The following is an 18,494-nucleotide window of genomic DNA, read 5'->3' as shown; positions in this document are numbered from 1 at the left end:
GAGTACATCGTGAGACAGGAAAAGAAACAAAAAGAAAAACAAAACTGGCTTATTACCTTCTTGCATTTTCTTACCCTCAGGGAGTTAGGTACACTGCCTGGACTGTTGGATTGTACTACAGTTTGCAAACGATATAAATCTACATGTCATCCTTTCCTCATTTTCTGCAAGAAAATTTAGAGTCAAAACGTTGACCAATTTTAAATATATATTAGGTAGTGTGCATTTGTATTTAACTCCACTGCTGGCTTTATTTGATCTCTCCTACTCTCTTCTTCCCCACATTCCATGTTCCTCCCTCAATTATCTTGTTGTATATTGTGTGCATTTATATACCTTAAATCTTTTCTGGAAGATCGGATAAAAACAAACATTAAGATTTGTTTGGGGAATACATTTTTATTGTTATTATGCATAGCCATTCATTTTTGTATCTTGAGATGAGTTTTCCTCCAAAGCATGTTTTTCTTATTATTCCTCCCAGGAAGCTGTGCCAAATGGTTACATCTTGATGTGAACTTATGTATTATCTTCTCAAAGTTCTGCGAAAAGAAAGAATGCACTTAATAAAATAAATGACAGTGCTATACGCTAATCTTTCAGCAGTTATCAGTTTCCATATTGAAGTGTTGCACACAAATCACAGAACTGGAAGATGGGCCTTAACTTTTACCTATAGACACTCTGACTGAGCAAGTAAGCAGTCATCAAACATTTACAGAGCGGTGAGTTAATGAACAAACATTTGTGACAGGGTTAAAAATATTAACTTGTGAGTACGCTTTCTACCCAGCCCATTCAAGGATTAAGAATTGCTGGTTAAACCAAAGGTTAGGAAGAGAATAGGAAGGGGCTGAGAAAAATATCAGGACTGATTGTGCAGCTTCTTCTGAACATGATGAACAGGCTGGAGTGTAAAGGCAGGGGTTGTGGGCTAGCCTGGGGGAGCAGCTGGGGGTTCAGCAGGACTCTCAGGTCAGAGATGCCCAAGAAAGAGTTTAGGGAGTTTTGTTATTGTTATACTTTGTTTGAAACAAAATTTCCTTTATTTACTATCTGTTTAAGAACTTTATTAAAGGCTTACTTTTTTTTCTTCAACTTTAAGTTCAGGGGTACGTCTCCAGGGTGTGTAGGTTTGTTACATAGGTAAGTGTGTACCATGGTAGTTTGCTGCACAGATCATCCCATCACCTAGGTGTTAAGCCCAGCATCCATTAGCTATTCCTCCTGACGCTCTCCCTCCAGCCCTCACTGGCAGGCTCTAGTGTGTGTTGTTCCCCCTACGTGTCCATGTGTTCTCATCATTCAGCTCCCGCTTATAAGTGAGAACATGCGGTGTTTGGTTTTCTGTTCCTGCATGAGTTTGCTGAGGATAATGGCTTCCAACTCCAACCATGTTTCTGCAAAGGACATGATCTCATTCCCTTTTACGGCTGCATAGTATTCCATGCCATGTATGTACTACATTTTCTTTATCCAGTCTATCATTGATGGGCATTTAGACTGATTTCATATATTTTTTATTGTAAATAGTTCTGCCATGAATATACGTGTGCATGTATCTTTATAATAGAAGGATTTATATTCCTTTGGGTATACATCCAGTAATGGGATTGCTGGGTCAAATGGTATTTCTGGTTCCAGGTCTTCAAGAAATCAGGACACTGTCTTCCACAATGGTTAAACTAATGTACACTCCCACCATAAAGGCTTACTTTAAATTAAAGGTTTTGATGTTAGGATTACATGCATTTTCTTTTAAAAATGTAACACTAACTTAATTTTGTATCATTTTTGGGGCAGGGGTTGAAGAGTTCTCTTGCAAGAGCTTTTTGTGCTTATCTGAAATAATTCTTCCTTACTTCACTATTTTTGTTACTATTTTTTTATCGTGGCAATATGTCGGGGGTGTGTGTATCAAATTTGCCATTGCAACCATTTAAGTGTACAAATCAATGGTATTAATGACATTTACATGGTTTGCAAACATCACCACAGACAATTTCCAAAATATTTTGTCAACCTAAAAAAGACCCATTAAGCAATAACTTACAATTTCACCCTTCCTTCAGCCTCAAGCTATAATTTACTTTTTCTCTCTATAATTGCTTATTCTAGGTACCTCATATAAGTGGTAACATACAATATGTGTTCTTCTGTGTCTAACATTTCATTTAGCAAAATTTTTTTGAGATTCATCTATGTTGCAGTATGCATCAATACTTTATTCCTTTTAATAGCTAAATAATATTCCATTGTATCTTTATACCACACTTTGTTCATTGTTCTGTTAATGGACACTTGGTTGATTTCTTCCTTTTGTCTATTGTGAATCATTTTTCTATAAACATTACTGTACAAGTATATGTTTGAGTCCCTGTTTTCAGTTCTCTTGGGAATACACCTAAGAATATAATTGATAGGTTAAATAATGATTCTATGTTTAACGTTTTAAGAAACTGCCAAACAATTATCCAGAAGATGCACCATTTTATATTCCTACCAACCCAAGGTGACTGTGGGTTTTTCAATCACTGTACACTGTACAATCATTGTACACTGTACACTGAAACTTTGGCCATTCAGGCAATTACTAAAAAGTCAGGAATAATAGATGCTGGTGAGGCTGTGGAGAAATAGTAACACTTTTACACTGTTGGTGGGAATGTAAATTAATTCAATCATTGTGGAAGACAGTATGGTGATTCCTCAAGGATCTAGAACCAGAGACACCATTTGACCCAGCAATTTCATTACTGGGTATATACCCAAAGGAATATAAATCATTCTACTATAAAGACACATGCACACGTATGTTTATTGCAGCAATATTTACACTAGCAAAGACATGGAACCAACCCAAATACCCATCAGCGATAGACTGGATAAAGAAAATTTGGTACATGAAATACTATGCAGCCATCAAAAGGATCATGTCTTTTTCAGGGACATGGATGAAACTGGAAGTCACCATCCTCAGCAAACTAACACCAGAACAGAAAACCAAACACTACATGTTCTCACTCATAAGTGGGAGTTGAACATTGAGAACACATGGACACAGAGAGGGGAACAACATATAGCAGGACTTGTTGGGGCATGGGGAGCGAGGGGAAGGATCTTAGAGGATGGGTCAATAGGTGCAGGAAACCACTGTGGCACACATATACCTATGTAACAAACCTGCAATTTTTTTTTTTTTAGAACAAATCAACATAAAAAGAAAGAAATTTTGGCCATTCAAAGCGGAGAAGTGGAAAGGAGTTGAGTAGAGGGACTGCATGAGGCTTTTTATGTCATGGTAGATGACACCACAGCTCAAGACCAAGGTGTGCGAACCAATGGGTGCGTTGCTTGCCCTGTTATCTCCATCCCTGCAGCCTGGATGCTGCATCCTCCGCCTGGTTACAAGCAACCAGAATCCCCAAGGTCATCAGCATCTGCAAGGCTCAGGTTTGGGGCTGTGCAGCTACTATGCAATAGAACAGTGTGTCTCACAGGAAATAAAGTTTGATTCAGGAATTTGGGAAAAGTTCTTCTCTTTTTAGGACAGGTTTGTCCCAGCCTCAGTCACTGCAACAAGCAAATAAAATAAAATAATAATTAAACAGGTACGTACTTCACAGTATATACTTTAGTTTTCCTCAGGATTCTCAAAGAGTCTATTAGCAACTTCTTTTGCTTCATAGGCATCAGATGCTCCATGGACAACGTTTTTCAACTTACTTATTCCAAACCGGGCTCGGATGGAGTCAGGGGAAAGTACCTTTGCTTCTTCTGGGTCTGTTGGACCCATCAATCGTCTCCATTCTGCAACGGCATTCCACTTGGTCAGAATCATGACCGTAGATGGACCTCTGCAAAGAACGGTGCTTTCAGAAGACCCAGCCTACTGAAAACTGTTGACATTGCAAACAAGGCTAAAGACAGAACACTGCACCCTGGGCCAGGGAGCTCCTCTTTATTCCTTGTCCTTATCAGTGCAATCATATACTTCCTTTTTTTCATTTCTCCCTCTTCTAATAGGTTTATATGCTAGGTGAGTGCTGTAATTTCATTCTAGAGAATATTTGTTAACGAAGTCTTATTATTTTGCTACTATGAGGTCTGTAAATAGAGACATTGTCATGGATTCAGGACTTGTAGCTTTATTGTTGTCCTGCAGCCTCTGACTCCTTCAGGGATTGCCTCCAGTTCAGACAGCCACCTTGCTCAGGCCACCCTCAATGCCAGGATCGCCTACCTTCAAGTAACTGAGTGATATGACCGTACAACAGCCTGGTCATCTCAGCCAATACTGGACAACTCTGATAGACCAATCTAGCTATGGTTAGCAGAGGCTGTTGTCTGGCCTGCACTACATCTTGACTTGCCCTCATCCCCATCCTGCTTCTTTGCCCTCTCTTCTTCGTCGCATCCTTATTCAATAGCCTGAATAAGAAACTCTTCCAGTTTCCCAGAAAATGCAACCTGCAACAAGTACGAAAGTTAGTTTTCTAAGCTTTCATGGTGCAGTCCTAGGCTTCTGCTTACTATTTATATCTAAATAGCACATATATTCCATTAAGTTTTGTTAACTTTATAAATTCTGTCTTCCTAAACTCATTGACAAATGGTCAAGAATGAAAAAAAGGGAAAATGTGCAATTAAAGAGATTTCTTATACATATTTTGTACACATGTGTGTGTGCATGTGTGTGTATATGTACAGTCATGTACCTCTTAATAATGGAGATACATTCTGAGAAATGTGACATTAGGTTATTTCATTGTAGTGCAAACATCATAGAATATACTTACAGAAACCTAGATAGAATCGCCTCTTACACACCTAGGCTATCTTGTTTAGCCTATGGCTCCTGGGCTATAAACCCGTATAGCATGTTACTATACTGAATACTGTAGGCAACTGTAACACAGTGTTACTTGTGTATCTAAACATATATGAACAGACATGGTAATGTATTGCATTACAATGATCATGATGTCACTAAGGCAACAGGAATTTTTCAGCTCTATTATAATCTTATGGGACCACTGCTGTACATGTAATTCATTATTGACTGAAATACTGAACTGCAAAGCATGACTGTATAGAAAATTTTTGATGTTTAATATATATAAAATAGAAAAGACATTTAACTCATAATAAATCAATAATGATGTTCACATAATTATGAACTCTGTGTAAATGATAGTTTTGGAAAGCAGCAGTTAAAAGCAGAGACTCCTTGGGTTCAGGACCCAGCGAAACATGAGTTTTGTGACTGTGGACAACTTCTAGCCTGGGGCCTCTGCTCTCTCAAAATCAAAGTGGAAATTCTAGTAAAACTACTTCATAGAGTTGTTATTATAAGAGTCAAATGAAATAAAGTGTGTACAGCTCATCACAAGGCCTGGAATTAAGGAAACAATAAACGTTAGCCTTTAATTTCTATGCAGTGGTTATAAAAGTATGTGTTGTCAGGAACAGATGTATCATGTAGAAAGAAGTTTTAAAGGATTGTATTTCTTATCGTAATATTTATGTTATTATGTACACATAGTTTGAAAAGGTATCAACACATGTAAAAAAAAGATGTGAATACTCATAGCTAGCATTTATCGAGTGTTGAACATCTGTCATGCACTGTTCTAGGTACTTTCAACACATCAGTTATGTAGCCCTCCCAACAAGCCTGTTAGATACATACTATTATTATCCCCAGATAAGGAAATTCAGGCAACAATTAAGCATGTTGGCAAAGCAGGGGTTTGAACTGATCCAGCCTCTATATATCTAATGCGAAGACCTAGAGAAACTAGAAGGAAGGAAGGGGGCAAGGAGAGATGAAAGGAGGGAGAGAAAGGAAGATAGGGAGAGAGATAAGGAAATAGAAAAAAAGATGAACTGTGAATGTTAGCAGAATGTCTTCTCATGAATGAGATTAGATGAAATGTTTCAATTAATTTTTGCATTTTTCAAAGGTTCTATAATGAACATTTACCACTTCTATAATGCAAATAATTGCGTATCAGAAACTCACTCAGATAACATTTCCAATAAATCTTTATAAAAGTCTTTTCCTGTTATTTTTGGATAAATGTTCTCTATTTGCTCAGGAGTTAGGAACATTTTCTTCACCTGTGTCAGATCAAATCCAGCCTCCTTAATCGTATTTAGGATCTTCTCTAGGAAAAACAGACATTTGATAATATTGCAGATTGCTTCACTTTTCCTCCATATTCAAGTAGACTGAAATAACTAAGGAAAACGATAGTTTAACTTGCATATTGTGGTTTAACATGGCAAAACTCTGCGAAACTAAATTAAAATTCCAAAGCACCAAATTAACATTCAGAACTTTAGTATGTTAACGTAGATTTTCTAGTCTCTGAGGTTCACCTTTCCAGAAACCATCTGAAACACCTAGTAGACCACAAGAGTAGAAGGGGAAGGGACCTGCTCTCATGCTAAGAATAAAAATGTATTTTCACCTTCATGCTACAAATGCCAAGGAATTTCTTGCTAGATATGGATTGAAGGATAAAGCCAATCTGAACTCTTCTGCCTGAAGAATCAGAGTACCTTAAGGGAATTAAACAAAGCAAATGTCAAAATCTCACCAGCAGCGTAAGTTTTGAGGGCTACATTCTAGAGACACAGGTGAACCAACTGAGAAACTGGGAGCTTTCTGGTAAAATGGCCTCTTCTTTGCTCTGGATCAAAAACACAAAGAGTGGTCTGGGAGCTAAAGGCAATACGATTATAACCAACAGACAGCCTGGAGAAGGCTGGACTTCTCCTGCTGGAAGGGAGGTGGCCAGGATCTGCCCTAAGACAGGCACTGCAGAAATGAAAGGGAAGAAAACATAAACCTTTCCTCAGAGACTAATTGTCTCAACAGAGAGCAAGGCCTATAAAGATATCATGAGAAAGTGATCACTATTGTAGAGTAATATATAAGGTCCCCAGAACCACAGGTGAGAAAACATTTAACTTTCTCTGGAGAGGTCAGTGATGACTTCACAGAGACACTGACCTTTGTGTTAAGCATGGAAAAAATAACGTGTGATCACCAAGTGGACAAGTAGGGAAAGTACATTGCAGGCAGAGTGAGTAATGTATGCCAAGTGCAGAGGGTAGGAAGAAGTGACTGGGTGAAAATATACTGGAGATGAAGTTGGCCAAGTAAGTAGAAGAAAGATTATCAATAATTATGCCCTGTGAAGAAATCTGGACTTTCCTCTAAAAACAACAAGGAACATTTACACCATTCTAAGCAATAACATATTCAGATCTGTGCTCTAAAATGATAATTTCCTTTGCACCATGAAGAATGAATTAGGGTAGGAGTGGGTGATTGTGGCATTGCAAGCAAGGTATTTGAAGACTAATGCAGTTTTTGGAAATCAATACTTCCTGGTAAAAGGAGGCATCTTGGAAAAGAAAAGTCTCTTACAGTTCTTATTTTTTTTTTTTTTTAATACTTTAAGTTCTAGGGTACATGTGCACAACATGCAGGTTTGTTATATATGTATACATGTGCCATGTCGGTGTGCTGCACCCATTAACCCATCATTTACATTAGGAATATTTCTTAATGCTATCCCTTTCCACTCCCCCCACCCCACGACATGTCCTGGTGTGTGATGTTCCCCTTCCTCTGTCCAAGTGTTCTCATTGTTCAATTCCCACCTATGAGTGAGAACATGTGGTGTTGTTTGGTTTTCTGTCCTTGTGACAGTTTGCTGAGAATGATGGTTTCCAGCTTCATCCATGTCCCTACAAAGGACATGAACTCATCCTTTTTCATGGCTGCGTGGTATTCCATGGTGTATGTGTGCCACATTTTCTTAATCCAGTCTATCATTGATGGACATGTGGGTTGGTTCCAAGTCTTTGCTATTGTGAATAGTGCCGCAATAAACATACATGTGCATGTGTCTTTATTGCAGCATGATTTATAATCCTTTGGGTATATACCCAGCAATGTTCTTAGATAAAGACAGCAAGTGGCTCAGGTTAACATTCAAGATAAACAGAGAGTACTGTAGGTAGTGAGAGAGATTCACCCTCTGCAAAGGCCCTACCTATTAAGAAACTACCTAATTATATTAATACAAAACCAAGATAAAATCTGACCTGAGAAATGAAATGAGCTAACCCAAATCTTATTAATCTTTACTGAACCATTAAAAAAGATAAAATTAAAATTACTTTTAAAATTACTATTTAAAAAATGTCTTCCCCTGCTAAAGAAATAAATAAAAGAAAGAGAAGGAAGAGGGAAGAGAGGGAGGAAGAAAGAAAGCCAGCAGAGGGATGATAAATAACCCCCAAACTGTAACACGACACCCTAATGTGAATTAAGCAGTTTGAACATTTAAAAAATCATAAATCAGAACTTCAAACTCAAAACTAGAAATGGCCAAGCAATAAGTAGATGTGAAATAAAAGCTGCACTCACGAAAGACAAAGATAAAATAACAGAAATAAACTAGGTGTCTAATGTAACTTAAAATACGGAGAAGGACATAGATAACAGAAGTGAAAACAGCCAAGTAAGGGATAGCAAAATAAAGAAAGAGAAGTCAGTAGGAAAAGTGATAGATACACAAGTTAGGCAAAGATAAGCATGTCTACACGTGTGAGTATGTAGGTGTGGGTGTGTACATATCTGTGTATATATACAATTAAATACTATACATTACTACATTTATTTAAGAAATTTGACTTCATCTTACCAAAAGAGAATATTTTTAACTAAAAATTGGGAAAGTCAATCTAAACCCTCAGAAACTTCAAAAGAATCCCCTGTTAGTTCCAGTTGGTGAAATCCCTAAAGAAAAAAACAAAAGAACCATGGAACAGAACTAATACTTAAAACTATAAGGCAGGAAAACCATCTTGAAATAAGAGAGGATAAGAATCTAGACAGCAAAAAAGATGAACATGTATCTGGAAAAATAAACCAAGAGTGGTCAAATCTCAGACATATGTTAGTAAAACTACTAGCCTTGAGAAACAAACAAAAATTAATCCCTTCTTCTGGGAAAACACCATATTATTTACAGTGAAACAAAAGTCAATACGGCACCAGGCTTCTTGAAAGAAATGCAGGAAACAAGAATAGAGATACCCTGTCAGGAAACTCTAAGAAAAAAATGTGAGCCTAGGATTATTTTTATCCAGCATATATGTAAATAATATGGTTTCTAACAAAGTACATTTAACATTTAACACAAGTTCAAAAGATAGGAGAACAGCTCAAGAAAAGAGAGAGATTAAGTACCTAATTTTCACAAAGGTAATAGGATATCATTTAAAGCAGAGAAAACAAATATCCATCCCACATATTTTGTTGTTGCTGTGTTTTGTTTTAGGCTTTTAGCAGCCCGAAGCCATGGTTTTTAGTTTCCGTCTCTAGTGATAACCAGAAAAGAAAGATGAGGAATGGGCTTTACTGGCCCGATCAGAAACAGAAACTGAGAACCCATGACTATATTCTTTCCCTTGGACAATCCTGGTAGATATTACAATAAAAATAGCTTCCAGAACAAATAAATTTCTCAAACACAAAAGAAAATGTACACAGAGAAGAACATCAGTAAATGAAAAAATAACATGTAAACTAAATATAACTTAAAATAATAAGATGTTTGAAACTAAACATATTATCAACATAAAATAAACATATTATGTGAATTTATCTCACCTACTAAATTTTTTTCCCTGTAAGGCCTAAAACAATAAAACTACTAGAAGAAAATATAGGTGAAATGTTTCATAGCATTGGTCTTGGCAGTGATTTTTTTTTATAAGACCTCAAAAGCACAGGCAACAAAAGCAAAACTAGACAAATGGTATTATATCAAACTAAATTCTACATAGTGAAGAAAAAGATCAACAGAGTGAAGAGACAACCTACAGAATTCAAGAAAATGTTTTCAAGCTATGCATCTGACAAAGGGTTAATATACAGCATATATAAGGAACTCAACTCAATAGCAAACAAACAAAAGCCAGAAAAACGGATTCTGATTTAAAAATGGGTGAAAACCTGAATGGACATTTCTCAGAAGAAATCTGTTGCACATACAATGACTAACAGATATATGAAAAAAGGCTCAACATCTCTTAAAACATTAAAAATAGCACTACCATATATGATCCAGCAATCCCACTATGGGTATATATCCAAAGGAAATAAAATCAGTACGTTGAAGAAATATCTGTACTCACATGTTTACTGCGGCATTATTCACAATAGCCAAGATTTGTAACCAACCTAAGTGTTCATTGATGGATGAATGGATAACGAAAGTGTGATATATATACATAATGGAATATTATTCAGCTATAAAAAGTAATGAAATCCTGCCATTTGTGGCAACATGGAAAAACCTAGAGGACATTATCTTAAGTGAAATAAGCCAGGCACAGAAAAGACATATACTGCATGATCTCACTCATATGTGGAACCTAAAGAAGTTGATTTCCTAGAAGTAGAGAGCAGAATGGTGCTTTCTAGAAGTGGGGAGGGTATGGGGAAGAGGGAAGTTGGGAGAGATCAGTCTATGGGTACAAGTTCTGGTGTTCTACTACATAGTAGGGTAACTATAGTTAATAATATTGCATTGCATATTTCAAAATAGGTAGAAGAGGAGATTTTGAATGTTCTCACCACAAAGAAATGATAAAGTTATGAGGCAATGGGTATGCTACATACCCTGATTTGATTATTACACAATATGTACATGTATCAAAACATCATAAGGTACCCCATGAATATGGACAATTATGTTTCAATTTAAAAAATTAAAAATATATGAGTTGTATACTGTTTGATTACAGTGAATTTGGCTGTTTAACATATATTTTGAGAGAAAGTCATGAATACAAATCTGCCTTTATGGATTTTATGTGTGAGACAAGCCTAAAAAAAGTGATTCTAAAAGGTTAAAAATAAATAAATAGGCAAAAATGTGTAAGGCAAATACAAATGATAAGAAAGCAGGGTGTGTGGTCAGGCCCCAAGGCATTCAATGAGACAAATAAGAGCTTTGTTTAATGCTAAAAACTAACTTTACCATGAATAGTTTTGAATATCTAGGTATCAAATAACATGGCCACCACCATTATTAATCAGAAAATACAGGAAATATAGCCAACAATATACTGAAAACAGGTAACTCACACCTCTAGTTGCTGACAGATCCTACAAATTCAAGATAGATCAAGTTGGGAAAAATAATAAATCAAGATGAATCAAATGGTAAGGCTGGTTTTATCTTATATTCAAACTTTACACGATGATACCGGTGATAATATTTTTTCTCCTCATACACGTAGAATCTTCACAAACGTTTGCCATATGGTAGTTCAACAATATCATGATAATTTCAAAAAAATGCAAGCTTTTTCTTCTACCAGAATTTTTAAAAATCTCTTTAAGATAAATTTATTTGTTGAATAACTCTAAGGCCCAAGGGAAAATATAAACCAAAATTATAAAATTTCAATAATTAATTATCAATAATCAATAAAGATAATGAAGACACTATGCATTAGAACCTGTGGGCTATAATTAAAGCAGTAATCAAATGAAAATGTATAACTTTAAAAATTATTATCAATAAAAATTGAAAGTTGAAAACAAATAAATTTAATATTCAACTCAAAAAGCTAGAAGAAGAACATAAGAAAAAACAACTAGGAAATAGAAGGAAGAAAATCATGAAGATAAAACCAAAAATAGTAGTTAGAAAAGAGAAAAACATAGAACTCATGAATAAATTAAATTTTTATTGTTTGAAAGAGAGCAAAATACAAAATGGTAAAGTAGAAATAATCACTGAAATGGAGGAAATATAATAATGATAAGAAACTACTTTACAAATTACATAGCTGGAATAGATAACTTCCTAGGAAAATGTAATTTAACTATATTTACTCAAAGGGTGATAGAAAGCTTAAATACAGCAATTTCCATAAAAGAAACAGAGAAAGTGATCAAATAATTATCCCACAAATAAAAACAGGCCCAGATATTTTTGCAGGAAAATTTTGCCACACCTCCAAATACCAATCTCAGTGCTGCTTCCACTCTTTTGGAGCACTGAAAAACATGTTCACATTCCTCATGAAGTATTCCATCGATTTCTAAACCTGATAGATATCAAACCAAAAAAATGGAAAGTAGAGATCAAGCTCACTTTCAAGTCTCAATACAAAAAAATAAACAAGTGAAAGATAAGCAAATAGTATCCAAAAGTATACCTAAAAATGCATCATAACTAAGCAACATCTATATAGGAATGGAAGGATATAGTTCAATATTTGAAATACCATTGACATGATATTCCATATCAATATATCCATGGAAAAAATAACTCATCATTTTCATAAATTCTGAAAAGGACTTCAGCAAAATTCAATACTTTTTCTGATTAAGAGAAAGACAAAGAGAAGGATGAGGGAGGGAGAGGTGAGAGAGATAGCAAAAGAAAATATGACAAAGTTAATTGTTGAATCTAAATGAAGGACATAGGTACTCATCGCAACTTTTTTTGAATTTTCTGTTTCCTGTTTTGCTTTTCTGCTTGTAAATTTTTTAAATGTTCACAAAATTTGGGGAAAATGTATACATTGACTTTTATTCTTAAATATTTACCTCTTTGTTCACTTGTTGCATGAGGTTTAATCAAGCCTAAAGTGCTTTGAAGAGGAAAGAAATGCTGTATTTCCCTTTCAGCGGTTTCTAACGAATCACTGCCATACAACTGGTTGACTGGCAAACTGTCCATCGCAAATTGTGCACATAAACTTTGAAAAAGAAGTCAGATTTAAAAGCTATTGGAACAGAACAGAATAATATAACACAATTTATTTAAGTTGTTCAAAAGTTATCAAATAACAGCAAATCATTCCAGATCTTGACACTGTGCAAAAGGAAGTGAGTACCTGGTGGCTTAGGGCATGCTACTTCTTTTCAAGGAGGTAATGGTCATTAAGAAGAAAGGATGTGATCATTTAAATCATCATGACAATGAATATTGACAGATAACTATGAAAGAGGAATGAATGCCGGTATGGTTTGGCTGTATGAAAGAGGAATGAATGCCGGTATGGTTTGGCTGTGTTCCCATCCAATTCTCATGCTGAATTGTAATCTCCCAAATCCCCACATGTCATGGGCGGGACCTAGTGGGAGCTAATTGAATCATGGGGGCAGTTTTCCCCATGCTGTTCTAGTGCTAGTGAGTGAATTCTCAGAAGATCTGATGGTTTTACAAACACCTGGTGTTTCCCCTGCTGGTACTCATTCTCTCTCCTGCCACCCTGTAAAGAGGTGCCTTCTGCCATGATTATAAGTTTCCCAAGGCTTTCCCAGCCATGCGGAACTGTGAGTCAATTAAACCTCTTTTCTTTATAAATTACCCAATCTGGGGTATTTCTTCATAGTAGCATGAGAACGGACTGATACAGATGCCCTGTGCAGTGAAAAAGCTCAGAGGGTAGAATCCTTGTTGCACGACTTGCTAGCTATGTGATATTAGGGAGCTGCTTAACTTCTCTGTTCTTTAGTTGTCTCAAATATAAACATGACAATAAAACCTGTTTCAGAAGGTGATTTTGCAGACGCAATCAGATGATGCCTTTGAAATATATGGTGTGTGTATTGAACTCTAAATAGATTTTCTTTCACCATGTGATAATGCTTCATATTATCAAGCATTACATGGCATTTGACTCTAGACCAAAGATACAAAATTATAAACATTAAATCCAGAAGATACTGTAAGGGAACCCTCCAGGTGAGCAACAACAGCAATAAAAGAGAAGTAGACAGGACAGCTAGCTTTATGGGAAGAGGCAGGAGTGAGACTGATAATACCAGACCAACCACATTATATTAGACAGTTTATTGTTATGCTTTCTTTCCTATAAATAAGTATGTATGTCTTGAATCAGTTGTTGCTCTTTGGCATTTTTTTCCAGTGGTCCTTTTTATCTGTTTTTCTATCTATCTAGGCATATTTTAGTAGCAAATGATGCTCACTGCCCATTTCACTTTTTCCCTTTAAATGGCCCAGGGCAGTCAACCCAACAAATTCCAGCTATGGTGAATAACGTTCCTTCCTACTAACACCAATGCAGATTCTTCACATCACAGGAAACTTGGTTTTCTGTCCCCAGCTTTCAGATCCTCTTCTTTCCTCTTTGGTCTCAGTGACTCATTCAGGGTTTTGTTTGTTTGTTTTTGCTTTTTTTTTTTTTGCCTTATCACCTTGACATTTCCATTCTGCTCTTGGCTGTTTCCACAACTCCAATTTGGAGATACTTTCATCCCTGATCCCTTGGACTCTGTGATTGCCAGGGATGAGGAATTTGCACAATGATTGAATGAAACAGACTGAGCCATCCTGACCACTTAATCAATGCAGAGCATTCTCCCATCCCCTGTTACGCTGTCAAACATGATTATTGGAAAATGTCAGGGGAGGAATAGTGGGATAGAGGGAGTAATGGGTAACAATGAGGGGTTGCTGTGCTTCTCTTCTATGAAAATTATCATATTTTGGGTAAAACAACGCTAGCATAGAATTTGATATTCAGGCACAGGAAAAGGGTGAAGTTCCATTGAAAGAGTTATTCCTAAAGCAACCGTAAGTGCTGGGTGGAGCCAAGGGAAGTGGAAAAGTGGGGATCAATTAGAAAGAAAGATAAAGATTAATTGTGAACATGTGGCAATTTTCAGTATGATAGTAGGGTGGAGATGGGGCAGTAACTGAGAGCCTCCACATTTGGTGCCACAGTGTCTAGACCAGTGTGCCTACAGGCACAGGCCTTGTGTTGATAGCAATCCTTCTCTCTGATAGCATGCATTGCACTCTATGCCACATTTTATTAAATGATTCCATGGCACTCTGCTCACACCACTTGCAGAGGTTCTATGCTTATTATCCTTCACAATCATTGGCACATAAGCAAAGACATAATTAAGTAGGGCTAAATAAGGTGCAATACATGTTCATGCAGCACAAGCCAAATTTAAGTATATCCTACCCCAAAGAAAGCACTTCAGCTTTCATGTAAGTGAAGCTTCATAACTATTGCTATTTATTGTGTCAACATGTATGTTAGGTTTGCAGTGCCTTAAAGAGCATCTATATTCTTGCACACTTGAAGGGGGTATGAGGGGAGTCCTTTCTTTCTTTGAACTGAATCCTACCCTAAAATCAGCACAAAGAATTCAAGGGAATTGAAATTCAATTTACTTCCATCAGCTTCGTGCCAAATATGGAGATGCATGAGATACTATTTCTATCCTGCAGATGATATTAAGCCTAGCAGGTAAGCTCAGAAAATATGGAAAGAGTTTCCCCTATATGCCAGGTAATATGCCAGGGGTCAAGTTGATTACAAAGTTTAGCTTATTTCTAAGATTAATCAGTAAGCTAAGTCAATAAATGTTCCCACTAAATTGTAGAGTACATATTCAATTAGTCATCATTGTCTTAAAACTCATGATCAATTAAAGAAACTACAGCTGCCACCACAACCTTCCCAAAGGAATTTCTCCTAAATAGTGGGTAGGGTGGATATTTCTCCCAAGAGATGACCTGTTGACTGAAATATACACCTCTTAGCTCCCGGCCCCAAGCCTAGCATCTCACAATGGTCTCTTGCAAATCCTTGGCCATCCTCAGCCTGGCACAGGGCTGGACCTCCAGTCATAAGCAGTCTACTCCTTCACCAGGAAAGGTAGCTTTCCTGAGAAGCTCCCTTGGACTAGAGCTGTGGTTCCAATACTATACATCTAAAAAGGTGTTTAAAATGAAGCCCATGAAAACAGATAGGGACCCATGGTATGAATCCTACCTCTCTGGAAAATATTCAACAGCTTCTTCAACAGTTCTTGGTCCCAGTAATTGTTTCCAGTATTGCAAGCCATTGTCTCTCAATAAAACAAGGGCTAGAGATGGACCACTATTAGAAAAGAAAACAAAGAAGAGGTAATAAGAATTGTAGCTCAGTAATTAATTATGTATAGGCAATATAAATGCATGCTATTAAATAGATCAAAAACATGTAACATGTAAAATAATCTTTTAACAGAGGTCAGAAATTAGTTTCCACTGATAAATTTTCAAGAGCATGTCTTTAAAATAGAAACAGAGAAAGGAAGGGAAGGGGAGGGCCATGATTCTTGTAGATGTTTCTTTAATTGTTCCCATGGTCCTGCTGGTTTACATGCCCTTGCACGATTTCTGCCTCAATTGCTATTTCAGTTATTCTTCTAGCACATTTCTAGCAACTCATTCTTTCCAGAACTAGTTAACTACAAGATTACAAAAGCTCTTGAGAGTCAGTCAGTTCTCTGCTTAAACTTGATAGTATTCTACACCCTGGACTTCTGGTGTTCAACTCAACGGGACTCCATTAACTTGCTCTGAGACCTTCCTACTATTCCAGTAATATTCCTGGAAGACTAGAGAAGACAGGCAGGTGAGCAGAAGATTGGGATGGGAGCAGGACTGGTAGAGAAGTAAACTCAGAACATGTTTACAGACTTGGGGAGTTTGGCAGCTTAAATAGAAACCAGACTTAGGAGAAAGTTTACATGATTCAAAAATAAATCAGACTGAGTTTTCTAAATCTTGAATTCTACCTAGTCATGTTTTCTATAAGTTTATTAAAATAGTCTTCATTTTCATATTCCTTGCACAGTGCTTGTGCTTCTTTTTCCGATAATACTAGTTGCCTTTGCTCCAGTATTTTGAAGTCTTCATCTCTAATAGTATGCAAAACATCATCTAAATAAAAACAGTCACATAATAAGTTTTAAACTGGTAATTACTGGTTATGTACACAATACATAATATACTATCATGAAGGCATACAATGCACTTTATTCTCATGCAAAATTTTGGAAATTTGCAGAAATAGCTTCTTAGGTTTTAATTTAAGGTGAACAGTGTCTCTTAACATCTCATTATGATGCATTTCCAATTTTTCATTGCATAGGAATCATGCATACATACACATACACATATACAACACACACACACACACACACACAGGTATCTCATTAAATCTTTTTCTTGGGTGTATGCATGTGAATGTGAGTGTGTGTGTGTGTGTGTGCAGACAATAACCTAAATAATCAACCAACACAATTATGGAAGTCATTATAAATAATTTTTATGTTCAATTACCATGATTTGATTTGTCCCATTTGGGGAGAAACAAGTTGATTGAATACCTGAAAGTGTATCTCAACTTTCTTCTCTCTTGCCTGCTTTCCACTACAGAAGCCTAGAAAATCCAATACTCATACCTTCATCCTTCCTTACAGATAGTGTGGCAGTGTGATCCAGCTATGGTCAATGATATTTATAGGAAATACACTGGGGAGTCTTCTGAGAGAGGCACTCAGGGAGAACCTCTGTCCTATACCACCTTCTGCTTTCTGCTTTTGAATGTTTGAGGGGCATGATGTTTGGAGCTCTGCAGGTCATCTTGTGACAAAGAAGGATAAGTCAAAAGCACAAATATTGACTCAGATCTCAAACAGCGTTAAGCTCCTTACTGAGGCCAAAAAGCAGGAAATAAAGTGAATAAACTAGAACCAAGTAAACAATTGTAAGGGAAGAATAAAACAACGTGTCATGCATATTAATACAGTTTAAGCAACAATTTGCTTCAGAACTGCCTCACAGAAAATAAAAGAAAACACAGGATATATAGCTCTTGAAATTTGAAAAGGTGAAATCATATTAATTCTTAGAAGATACTGAAGTTTTTTTAATTACTAACTTTGTAAAAAGATTTCTCAAAGGAAGATACCTGATGACCACAGTTTAAAAAGTGACAATCAATTCCCAAGCAATTGCCATATAATATTAATAGCTTCTTGAAATGACTCATGATAAAAGCTGAGGAAAAATATTCAGGGAAGGTAAATATGTATAAAGCTAAAGAAAGTAGATTAAATGGGAGAGTAGGTCGATTGTCGACCCCTGAGAATCCTGGTGATTGCTTTCCCTAATTTGCACTCTCTCAGTTAAGTGATCACAAACGAGTTATAAACCAGGTGTAGAGAGGGTCCTCACCATCCAACGGATAAAGTGAAAAAATATTAGTGAGTATGCTTTATTTGCAAGACAGCATTGAGTTTCTTTGAACTCACCACTAGAGGATTGTTTCACTCTAAATTCCATGATGAATATAATAATAAATATTTTATTTTGCTTGCATTATGCCCACGAGAATTTTCAAACATCCTTTCAAGCATTCCAGTAACACTTCCTAATGCAGTATTTGGTGACAGGTATGAACACATACAGAATTCCTGGTTCTAGATAAAGGCTTCTAGCAATTGCATAGAAGTTTCATGGAATAATCTGATGCATAAAAAATCATACGTCAAAGCCCTAAACACCTTGTTGACTCCTTTCTTTTCTTTCTTTCTTTCTTTCTTTCTTTCTTTCTTTCTTTCTTTCTTT

The 18,494-nt window shown here is 36.3% G+C and overlaps 1 protein-coding gene across 1 annotated transcript in view; it reads right to left on the bottom strand.

The window, feature by feature from the left end:
* Positions 1-385: 385 nt before the first annotated feature.
* NME8 (NME/NM23 family member 8) overlaps positions 386-18,494 on the bottom strand; it is a 52,370-nt gene continuing 34,261 nt past the window's right edge. The window contains exons 12-17 of the mRNA XM_023192767.1: positions 16,658-16,802; positions 15,868-15,975; positions 12,656-12,807; positions 6,026-6,170; positions 3,620-3,857; positions 386-542 (exon numbers count right to left, since the gene is read on the bottom strand). Of these exons, the coding sequence (XP_023048535.1) occupies positions 3,635-3,857; positions 6,026-6,170; positions 12,656-12,807; positions 15,868-15,975; positions 16,658-16,802 (773 nt within the window). The 3' untranslated portion in view covers positions 386-542; positions 3,620-3,634. The remainder of the gene's footprint in view (positions 543-3,619; positions 3,858-6,025; positions 6,171-12,655; positions 12,808-15,867; positions 15,976-16,657; positions 16,803-18,494) is intronic.

Source organism: Piliocolobus tephrosceles, chromosome 8 (assembly GCF_002776525.5).
Source record: "Piliocolobus tephrosceles isolate RC106 chromosome 8, ASM277652v3, whole genome shotgun sequence".
Classification (NCBI taxonomy): domain Eukaryota; kingdom Metazoa; phylum Chordata; class Mammalia; order Primates; family Cercopithecidae; genus Piliocolobus; species Piliocolobus tephrosceles.
The sequence above is the reverse complement of the archived record's forward strand: the minus strand, read 5'-3'. Positions and strand labels throughout refer to the sequence as shown.